Here is a 12,067-nt window from a genome sequence, read left to right on the forward strand (position 1 = left end):
GGAGTGAAGGAATTGTAAAGCAATGAATAGGTTTATGTTAAAAATGGGAGAGAAAATTTTACATGTAAATCATAACATTAAAAAGTTCAGATACACCAATATATATGTAATAACATCTTTCTGAGACACTAATAATATCTAAAATGAGACATATTCTATTCATCTATCTGGACGGACAAAAAAAAATTATAAAATATTTTTTTCAAATGAAAACAATCGGGTATGTAGCACTTTCCTGAGCACCTTTGTAAAAAAAAAAAAAAAAAAAGATTTTTTTTTTTTCAGGAAGTTCTACTCTGTTGAATAGAATCTCCAAAATCTGATATGGAATGACAAAAAGTTCAAATTTCATTTAAACTGAAAAGCTATCTGTAAACTGATTTCCTTCGATTTACACTGATATGGCCACGATGAGGCTGGTCATCTAGGTGTTCCGGGTGACTGGTTTCCTTTATACTGACGCGGCCGCGATGAGGTTTGTGGTCTTGGTGTTCCGGGTGACCGGTTTGTGATGACGCAGACTGTCCAGCGCGTGCTGCCAGTACCAGCAGTTCCTACAGAAATACTTGAAGCACTGCATGTCCCGACAGAAGTAAGGCCCCTGCTGCGTGGCACACAGGCTACAGATAGAGTCCTCCAAATACGGGTCAACCTGGATCTAAATATAGAACGTAGTACAAAAAATTAAAATCATCCAAGGTTACTATTTCTAGTATTTTTTTGGTATCCTCTAAGTGTGGGTCCACTTGGATCTAAATATAGAATTTTGTACATATCAAAACTATTCAAGGTTACTATTTTTAGTATTTCATTGCTATTTTAATACTTTTGTACTGACAAAGCTTCATAGCTGATTTGATGAATCTCTGTAGGAATAGGTTATATCCCATTCTTTAATCCACAAATTGGAGCAAGAATTGTCAAGACCTCATAAAATTATCTCCCATGTTCATATTTATTTTATTATCCCTATTTTTCATCAAATAGTTAAAATTGAGCAAAAAATTGTTGACAACCTCACAAAATGACCCCCCGCTGGGTTTATCATATAATTCTTTACCATAAAGAAACCTCATCCACCTTGAATTATGAAATTTTTCTTCCAGTGACCTTGAACCACCCAATGCTTATTTAACGCAGTCAATGTGTAAATTTATACACATTTGGGTTGCCACGGTGTATCATACTGTGTGAAATGACAACCTACAAACACTAGGAAAGATATGTACTGTATCACACATGAATTATGAATTTTTCTTCCAGTGACCTTTAACTTCCACAAATGACCTTGGGTCAAATGACAAACCCTTGGGTCATGGGCAATCTTTGTGTGAAATGACAACCTACCAAGTTTATCCATAGGAAAGATATGGACTGGACAGGAATTATTAAACATTTGACCTTGAACTTCCCCAAATGACCTTGGGTCAAGGTCATGACACACCCTTGGGTAATCTTACACACAAAAAAGAACCTACCAAGTTTATCCATCCGGACACAAATTATGAATTTTACTTCCAAAGACCTAGAACTTCCCCAAATGACCTTGGGTCAAGGTCATGACACACCCATGGGTCATGGGCAATCTTTGTGTGAAATGAAAACCACACACTTGGACCGGACAGGAATTATGTTTTTTTTCTTCCAGTGACCTTGAACTTCCCCAAATGACCTTAGGTCAAGGTCATGACACACCCTTAGGTCATGCAATCTTTGTGTGGAGTAGTTTTAATGTCCCTCTGTAAGAAAGATTAAACGATGCACAGACTAGATGACGGATTCAAGTCAAACCGCATAGATACATGCAAAACTGTCTATTACCACCCCCAATTTTATTTGTTGAGGTTATATATTTTTACCTCGTCTCCCCTGTTCACTTTCAAAGTTGTGTCACACAAAATGATGTCCAATGTTTACATGTCCTTTAAGTATGGGTCCACTTGGATCTAAATATAGAATTTTGTACATATCAAAACTATCCAAGGATTACCTCATCCACCTATTCCCTCCCCCATCCAATGCTTATCACAGCTTTAAAACTCCTTAATGTCCTTGATTCAAGACAAACTGCTAAAAGACACAGGTACATGCAAAACTGTTCTTCACTTTTTATTTGTGAGAGCTTTATTTTCAGCAAAGATCTAGTTGTCTTCCCTTTTTTTCCCCAAAATTCTTCAAAGAGCTGACTTTTGAAGCATGGAGTCTAGTCTGTTAGCCATGTTCTACATACTGACCTTCTTTGTGAACTTGGGTGTCTTGATCTCTATAAAGGCAGCCTGGACAGCCTTCATGTAGCTCTTCTTAGAACTGAAGGTCACTCTACCACTTCCTGTAATATTAGATAACAGGAACTTAGAGGAAGCCTTCAAATGACATGTCACCTGTGATATTATTGACTTTTTTTTTTTGAGGTTTTGACAAAATTTGAATTTGAAATCATAACAAATATTTCAACATTTGAAATGTAGTCTTGCATTTTAATTAAAAACAACGGAAACCATATCCTTTGTTAAAAAATTTTTTTGCAGGAAATTCAAAATTGCATGAATTTATCATTGACTAATTTTTATCTCTGCAAGTCATACATACTCAAATTCAACCTTTTGACCCCAGGCTTATATGCAATGAAAGCCAAACTCTTCAAGGTAAAAAATCTTCTATCTAGGCAACATAAAAAAAAATCAATGGCATAAAACGGAAAACCTCACATTATCCTTTATTATACTATCATTTACTGTAAATTGAATAGTGTATCCTCCTCCACCCATTTCACTGACATCAAAATGAAATAAACCTCCCATTATCTTTTATAATGTTATCAGTTACTAACCGATAGGGTACTTGTGTTTGTCTGTGTCTATCCCAGCATACACCACGTTAGCGAAGAGATCATTCATGATGTTAGCGAGGGCCTCGGCGGTCATCATCCCATGGAGGGCCCCCACAAACACCGTCTTGTTGGAGTCCAGTCGCTGTGACGGCTGACGGACAAAGTTACTGTCACTCAGCACCCACGGGATCACCTGAACCTGTAGGAGGAGGAGGATTACTGTAGGAATGCTTTGGAGTAGTATATTTCTAAACTTTTATCTCAGAGAAATAGTTTTCTCCAGAAACATGAGTGACCAATGGTCAAGGATTTCATAATTAAGAGGAGGATTACTATAATGAAACATGGCTTACCCATTATCTCGAAAACAAAATCTAATCTCCATATGAATTTGCATCTTTTAAAAAGGGGAGATAACTCTTAGTTTTCCATTAGTTCTCTTTTGCCTATGTCCACACTGAGCACTGGCTAAATTCCTCATATTCATCCATGATTTTTTTTTGTTCTGATAAATAATGTTATGAACTTTTGACTTTGACTTTTGACTTTCTTTATGTTATAAATATGATGATACACCTACTAATTTGATGACCTTTGACCTGTTCTGTTTTATTAAACAAATGAACTCTGACCTCCTTTGCTCTCATCCTTCTGCTTGATATTTTGAAGTAGTAATCACCACTACTGAAATCATGAGTGCAGTCCTGTAACAGTCCCCTCACTGCCTTCTCTGATTCAAACAAAAGGTACACATAACCTGTATTAAAACATAGAAAGGTATGAAGACAGAAACAATATGTGGGTGCAATCTTGTTCATAGGTCTCAATACAAATCAGCTATTTTATTTTTGACCTGAATCAGAAATTCAGGAGGTTGGTTTCCCTGACCAAGAATCATTAGGGTCAGGAATCCAACATTTTATAGTTAAATCAGAAAAGTGATACACATTTGACTCAGATTAGGTATTTCTGAGATTCAATGAATTGTAAGAAAATAAACACTCACCATCTTTTCCTGGCCACTCAATCTTGAAGGATCCAAACTTCATAAAGGCAGACTGTAGACCAGCTGTAATAACAGTGAGTTTCAGAAAACAATGAATGGTATTTACCCACAAAGTAAACTATGTTTTCTCTAACAATGTATTAAAGAGAATACTCTCAAGGAATGTTATACTTTTACACTTAGTAAGAGTTATATCCTTTTTAGAATACAATGTTTTGACACTTACCCTTGGTAATGTCCAAGAGCATGCCTCCTAAATAGACTTACAGAAGTAGGTGGGTTTTGACACTTACCCTCAGTGATGTCCAAGGGCACATTTCAGGGGGTGTTGGGTTTTGATGCTTACCCTCAGGTCTCAGTCACAACCATTATGTCTATAAGGATTTTTCCTGTGATGTTTCAAGGCACATGATTAAGAAAACATTATCATACCCTCTGTGAAATACAAAGGTACATTGCAGGAGATTGTGGGGTTTTGACACTTACCCTCAGTCATGCAGGATATTATGGGATTTTGAGACTTACCCTCTGTGATGTCCCAGGGCACGCCCCCTAGGAATACTTTACAGGAGTAGGTGGGGTTTTGACACTTACCCTCTGTGATGTTCCAGGGGGGAAGCAGGAGATTGTTGTCCACCCTCAGTCATTACAGGTACAGGGTGAGACTTCACACATTGATGTCCCATGGCACGCCCCTAGGAATACTTTACAGGAGTAGGTGGGGTTTTGACACTTACCCTCTGTGATGTTCCAGGGCACGCCCCCTAGGAATACTTTACAGGAGTAGGTGGGGTTTTGACACTTACCCTCAGTCATTACAGGAGATGGTTAGGTTTTGACACTTACCCTCTGTGATGTCCCAGGGCACGCCCCCTAGGAATACTTTACAAGAGTAGGTGGGGTTTTTGTAATTCTTCTGGGGAAGTTGTCCACTCCAGGTACATGTGGCCTCACACATTGCTGTAAATGTAAAAAATATGTATTAGTCACTATTAGATCTTATACAAATACACAACAAGTTATCTTCGTAAACCTATCAGTCTGGTGCTTTTTGTGTAGACTTCTCCAAAACTTTTCTATAAACAGAATAATTTAAGACTATACATGTAATAAGTGACCTACTGCTAAAATATATTTCAGACAACGGAAAAAGAATTTTAAAAGAAATCAAAATGAGCCAAAATAAATTTAAAGCAATGCATTACTTTTACAAAATTATTGTAATGTATCTAAATTTATTTAAGAGAAAAGGGAAAATAAACCTGTAGAGTGTTAATCACTTTTTTATTCGGATAACTTTCTTTTCGCCTAATTACAAGAGACAGTGAACTCGCGGAAATTTCATTCTTACTAGCATATAATAGTATTCCTTACGATAATTAGAAATTATAAACAACAATTCGTGAAAATTATGTCTTGCCAATTAAAAGTCAATGATTATCTCACAAAAATAAGGTGTCGAGAAATAATTAGTGAACTAGACTATTGCTAATTAATCCAAATATCTCTCACCAGCAGCGTTCCTGTGTAACCTGGCTGCCCGGTCAATAGCGTAGGGGTCAGTGCTGGCCATCAGGAAAGGATTGACCACGCCGCCGTATGTCGTCCTGGCCTGTGGGATGACCTGACTCAGGGCGCTGGCGTTCTCACGCACCACCTGTTGCTGCTGCTGCTGCAGCTGTGCGTTGTAGATCTGGGCAGCAACGTCCTGTGCTGTGGTTTGTTGCTGAGGTTGCTGGACTCTGTTTCCCAGATTCAGTGTGTTCTAAATAAAGAATGATGATAATCATGCTTTGTAATAACTAATAAATATTTTAAATAGATACATGCAGATTTTTAATACTGGCTATTTTTTTAACTTCATATTACCATGAGGTAGTCCTCTGGCTTTTTCTTTTGTAACTTACATTCGTATTCTAACCATCATATATATGAGAACTGCCTCTGATTTTTACCCTATAACTTACCATGATCATGTTAGTGCAGCCTCTGGGTAATCCTCTGGCTTTTTCTTTTGTAACTTACATTCATATTCTAACCATCATATATATGAGAACTGCCTCTGATTTTTACCCTATAACTTACCATGATCATGTCTATGAGTGCAGCCTCTGGCTTTTTCCTTATAACTTACCATCATGTCTATGAGTGCGGCCTCTGACCCCTCGCTACTGATACCACTGGTGTCAGAGTCACAGGGGGAGACACTCCTCGTCTGTTTGTTTCCCTGTTGCATGATGCTGGAGTATATCATCTTCTCTACAGGTGACAATCCACCCTCGTTCTGTGGACTCTGGGGGGACAGGGTTCCATAGTCACTGCTAAAATAACATAGAAAAGATCTGTGTAGTACCTTTTTTTGGTTTTCTATAAAAATAGAATAATGCCACTATCAATACAAGCATGAATATGAAAGTTTAGAACTGATTATAATAGGACAAGTGTTATACATACATGTATCTTTCTGAGACTGAGTACGGGCTGTATTCATGATAAGGGATTTATGGCCTGTGATAACTTACCTATAGGTACCTGGACTGCCTTTGATGGCTTGAAATTGTTATGGAGGGGTTGTATACGAGGGTTGTCCCATAAAATCGTGGACAAAGCGTTTTTCTCGAAAAGTAATGGGCACACTAAGCTGAAATTATCAGTAAATGTTTATTCATCATATTTAAGTGAGTCATAATGTTTTTGATAATATATATTCAAAAATAAAGATTTTATTCTGCTTGAATGTGCACAAGGTACGGTCTTACGGCGCACGGTAAAAATAGCAAGGTTATATTAGAGAAGACATAAGAATTAATTCATAATAAAAATTTTCAATACATAAGATTAGGATGAAAATGCCTAATTCCATTCCTTAATCAATTCTATGTCTATTTAAAAATTTCAAGGCATTTGGTTAATTTTTGGCAGTTGTATACAGCATTTGAAATGGGAGAGTAATAAACACAATAACGAAAAATGGCGACTTTTTATAGCTGTACCTACGGAGTACCGGGAGCCTTTGATAGATAAGGATTGTTGTAGGAGGAGTTGTAAATGAATACAGAAGAAAGATATGAAAAATATCACAAGATCTTTAGTATATAAAGGAAAGTTTATCTTAGTGAATTCTTACCTATTGGGAGTACCAGGACAGCACAAAACATATGGACAGACTGGGATTTGTAATAGCAAAGGACGCTGTCATTGTCAACCGTCGATCTGAGATTCTCTTTTAGTTGAATGATGGTACAATTCTGGCTTTATGACTTATTTACTGTGGTACAGGTAATACTGATTGCTGTACTCTGATAAGCTGCCTTGGAGAATACTGTCTGTAACTTGCTAATAAATATTGGGAGTAAGATTGCCTTGAGTGTGCCACATTGTTTCTGAACTGGTTATAGATACTTCACATATGTAAATCAATTAAAATTTCTAAATTTAAGTGGGGTTTATCCAACTTTAAGTTTAGCAAAGATGAAACGTGACGCTGTTTTAGACATGATGACGTTATCATTGTGAGCCGTAGTGCGATACAGTACATAACATAAAATATCATAATTTGTTTACCTATGCATATATCTATTTGAAATTTGCTATTTATATTCATAATTTATCTACTGGCTTTATGAAAATTTCAGAACTGTTTAGTGATGATTATTTTTCAAACTAGACAACTTGTCTACGATTTTACGGGACAACCCTCGTACATATTCTGTAGGAGTGAATGCTGGCTTTATGACAAGGGATCTATGGCTCAGGATTGTTTACCTGTTAGGAGTATCAGGACTGCCTTTGATGGCTTGGGATTACTTACCTATTGGGAGTACCTGGACTGCCTTTGATGGCCCGGGATTGTTTAGGAGGAGTTGTATACATGTCCTTGTAGGAGTGAGTACCATATCCATAGTTAGGGATCTGTGGCTGCGGTTGCCCCGAGTGAGCAGCATGAGTTGAGTGAGCAGCATGGGATTGATGTGAGCCTGAGGCATTCTGGGATTGATTTTGAGCCTGGTTTGTATTGGCTACAGAGAACAGCTGGAACCCTGTGGTCAAAGAAGAAAGAAATATTAACCCCTCCACCGTCTTGTTACATACAAAGTTTTTACTTGGGCACTGCTTACTAGTGTATATTTGTCCTGTTAAATTTGTTAATCTTATTTACTGTGGTACCGGTAATTAGAGTAAACCTGTTCAGTGCCATATGCCCCCGCTGTACTCTGATAAGCTGCCTAGCCTGCCTTGGTAGAGTACTCACTGTTCTAAAGCTATAAATAATATTACTTATATTACTTACCTGGGTATGGATTATTGGAATATCCCTGGCCTGTACCGTATGCCCCCGCTGTACTCTGATAAGCCGCGTTAGTAGAGTACACACTTGTACAGCTATAAATAATACTAATTATATTACTTACCTGGATATGGGTTATTGGAATATCCTTGGCCAGTATTATATGCCCCCGCTGTACTCTGATAAGCCGCATTAGTAGAGTACACACTGTTGTACAGCTGTTCGTAGATGTTGGGTGTGGGGTCTTGATGGGAACGGACCCCCATCTGATGAATTGTTTCTATAAATAAACTGATCTGTTAGAATCCTGGCAAATCATAGTTTTTTTTTTCTCAAAAGAGTTACAATGTATTAAAGAAACAAGAGGCCCACGGGCCTTATAGGTCACCTGAGTATTGTGAAACAACTTTCAAACACTTGAATTTGGTTTAAACCAGAGGCCATGAAATTCACAATTCACAATTTTGAAAGAGGCACCATTGCTTATCATAATTATTAACTTAACATGCTTACTCTATTTACTAAATACCCAGAGGTAGATCAGAGTAACAAAGAGAAAATGCACTTCCACTTTATACCAAGTTGTGCACCTCACCCCAAAGGAACCACTGACCCAAGGGGCCACATATTTCAAAATTTTGCAAATTTTAAAACAAAATGGTTGATTAATATTTTAAAGAGCAGACTTAAAAGCATTAATTTATTTTCAGACTATGTAGCCCCCCCCCCCCTTCTGACCCAGGGGGCATGAAATTCACAATTTTATAGGAGGCACTCTTGCTCATCATAACTATGTGCTTAGTTTATTTAATACCCAGAAGCAGAGAAGAAGATTTTCAAAGAATAAATGCATTTTCACTATATGATCAATAGAGCCCCGCCCTAACACCAGAACCCTTAACCCTGGGGCCATAAAATTCACAAATCTGGAAGAGGCACTCTTGCTCATCATGACTATGTGCTTAGTTAGTTTATATCCAGAAGCAGAGAAGAAGACTTTTAAAGAGTAAATGCATTTTCGCTATATAATCAATAGAGCCCCACCCTATCACCAGAACCCCTGACCCTGGGGCCATAAAATTCATAATTTTGGAAAAAGCACTCTTGCTCATCATAACTTTGTGCTTAGTTATTTTATTCAATATCCAGAAGCAGAGAAGAAGATTTCAGAGAATAAATGCATTTTCACTATATAATTAATAGAGCCCCGCCCTTACACCAGAACCCATGACCCTGGGGCCATAAAATTCAAAAATCTGGAAGAGGCACTCTTGATCATCATAACTATGTACTTAGTTAGATTACTTAATACCCAGGAGCAGAGAAGAAGATTTTCAAAGAAATAATGCATTTTCACTATATAATCTATATAGCCCCGCCCTAGCACTAGAATCCCTGACCCTGGTGCCATGAATTTCACAATTTTGGTAGAGGACTCAATGCTCATTACATTCATGTCAACAGTTTGCTTGATGTCCAGGAGTAAAGAAGATTTTTAAAGATCGCAATAATTTTAGTGGTTTTGGCCCCACCCCTCAGGCCCTAGGGGGGCGGGGACCATGAAATTCATAATTTTTGTTCCCCTTCACCCATAGATGCTGTATACCAAATTTGGTTGAAATTGGTTCAGTGAATTCAGAGAAGAAGCTGAAAATGTTCAAATGTTAACACACGATGGACGATGGACGACGGACGAAAACAGATAGCAATAGGTCACCTGAGTTACTCAGGTGACCTAACTAGTTACATGTATAATAACTACATTTAATAACTATGATAATTTGATGTGGGCATTGAAATTTATATTAATTTATACAAAGAGGAGAAAAAAAAACTTTCCATGGAAGAAAAATGAATTCAAAGTTAAAAAGGAAATCCTATAGATCCTTTCAAGATAACTGTGGTACTACTATTTTGCAGGGCAAAATGATATATTTTGGTGGAATATGAAGTTAAAGTAATTGTTTAAAATACGTCATTTAATTATCTATGAAGAAAAACTTGGCCAAACCTTATTAATTTGCCCTGCAAAAGAGTAGTACCGCAGTTATCGTGAAGGGGCTAATTAAAGAAAAAAATTAAATATCTAAAATTACGAAAATAAATAGGATTTTCAAATATGAAGATTAGATAAAATTTAACTATTAGTATGGTTGTTCACTCTGAGAGACAGAGGTCATATTTTGATATGACTGCATGATCTTAGAAGAAAAATAAAACTCACATTTAGATCGATCAGACTTTGAAGCAAAATAAAACTCATGTTTAGTTTGTACTATCTTTCTCAGACGAAATAAAAGTCACCCTTTGATTAGACAATGTAGAAAAATGCAACTCACGTTTTGATTGGTCAGGAGGAACTGCGGTGGGGCCCATCTCTGGAATGTTCAGTGATCCATGGAGCATGGCGTTGATGTTCTTCCAGATGTCAAAGTTACTAGCATACTTTATACCCTCCGGCTGACGGTCAAAGTCCTCCACATTAATAGACGGAACCTCTGAATTCTGAAGCAATTACAAACAAATATCTTTACGTCAAGTCTTAAGAATAGCATACAGGTGTCATAGGAGAGTAGAAAATGCAGCAGACCAGACAGGGATTCAAACCCGGGCCCCCTGAATCAGGTGCTCCACCGAGTGAGCTATCTGGTCACCAGCAATCAAACATGGCCATCCAACCCGGCTTACCACTACAACGTCAAGGGATTAACTTATTTATTACATCATAATGTATAGGGCATATTCTTATTCTTGGGCTGCACTTGAAAGCAGTAAGCCAGACTCTCATTTTGACATGTGCAGTGATGTAAAGATCCAATTTTTTTTCAGAAATTATAGAAAATTTATTTTTTAAGAAAGCTGATCAATTATTACCTTTTAGGCAGCAATAGTTTTCAGTTAAGTTATTCTCAGTGTTTTCTAGATTCACAAAAATATAACTTTAAACATGCATTGTAATTTATAAATGTTAGCTAGCCTAGGTGCTCTAAAATAACAACACTGTTAATGTCATCATGATGTTTATCACGTTTCATTTATTAAAATGCAATTTTTTATTTAGTGTCCATTATCAATAATTAAAGAAGGGGGATTTCACACTCATACACCATCACTTATTAATTAAGTCAGAAAAAAGTAAACTAATTTTGCTGAGCGTTGCTGTATCTATGAATGAAAACTTTCCCACGGTGTCACTTTTGTGCAAGCTGTCAATTTCTTGTACAAAATGAAGTAAACTAACTTTGGAAGACAAATGTTGTCTGAGCACAATGACTAAATTGTTTAGAATGTTATTCTAAATATTTTTTACAGAAACTCACCAAAGCCGACATTTTGACATAAAACTGCACGTGCGTACTTTTTAAATCGGTCAACCTCCTAACTCCACGACAACTTTCCTCCTGACCAAAGTTTAGCATAAGTGAGCTCAATTTATACCGTGACGTCGCTCTGTCAAACCTGTAAATCTCACCTGCTGATTGGTGTTGATTTCCTACTCAATTTGCATATGAAATCTTCTCAGGTAAACTGCCTTGCCGCACTGTTTGTAATCAGAGCCAAGTGTCCCGTGCTGTGACGTCACAGGATGCGTCCATCTCCGAAGCAAAGGGATGCAAAGCCTTGTGCCGATTTTCTTACAAGCTGTGCAGAGCACTCTTGGTCCAAAAAGGCGTGTAATATTAAGGCGTTTCTACAAAGGGAAACTTCAGGGTTTATAAATGAATAAATATATCACTGAATAAGCGATCCTTAGAGAGGTGGAGGGGGGCATTTTTTTTCTGAGTAAGTTTATCATGTTTGCCCCACGCTTTGTTCCATCACCGGCAACATGGGCAAATTGCAGGATTTCGGTGTTTATTTACTGTAAATTAAGTTTTTCTACTTTTATTTATTATTATTTTTTGTCCTTTCATATTTTATTTATTTATTTATTTATTTATTA

At 37.2% G+C, this 12,067-nt stretch overlaps 1 protein-coding gene across 2 annotated transcripts; it reads right to left on the reverse strand.

The window, feature by feature from the left end:
• Positions 1-206: 206 nt before the first annotated feature.
• LOC134230515 (cytoplasmic polyadenylation element-binding protein 1-like) lies at positions 207-11,680 on the reverse strand. Of its 2 annotated transcripts, none has more exons than XM_062712352.1 (12): positions 11,597-11,680; positions 10,464-10,629; positions 8,249-8,404; positions 7,648-7,876; positions 5,971-6,157; positions 5,349-5,601; positions 4,683-4,796; positions 3,837-3,899; positions 3,463-3,587; positions 2,831-3,029; positions 2,235-2,329; positions 207-658 (listed from the first exon to the last, which is right to left on the reverse strand). In XM_062712352.1, the coding sequence occupies exons 2-12, from the start codon at positions 10,528-10,530 to the stop codon at positions 452-454; spliced, it is 1,695 nt and encodes a 564-aa protein (XP_062568336.1). In that variant the 5' UTR covers positions 10,531-10,629; positions 11,597-11,680; the 3' UTR covers positions 207-451. The 2 variants fall into 2 exon arrangements, with proteins under 2 accessions (XP_062568336.1, XP_062568335.1); XM_062712351.1 differs by lacking the exon at positions 11,597-11,680 and adding an exon at positions 11,445-11,549.
• Between the last annotated feature and the right edge of the window lie 387 nt (positions 11,681-12,067).

The sequence above is a fragment of the Saccostrea cucullata genome, unplaced genomic scaffold, assembly GCF_032062105.1.
Source record: "Saccostrea cucullata isolate Sc308-1 unplaced genomic scaffold, CSIRO_AGI_Scuc_v1 ctg1655, whole genome shotgun sequence".
NCBI classification, from domain to species: domain Eukaryota; kingdom Metazoa; phylum Mollusca; class Bivalvia; order Ostreida; family Ostreidae; genus Saccostrea; species Saccostrea cuccullata.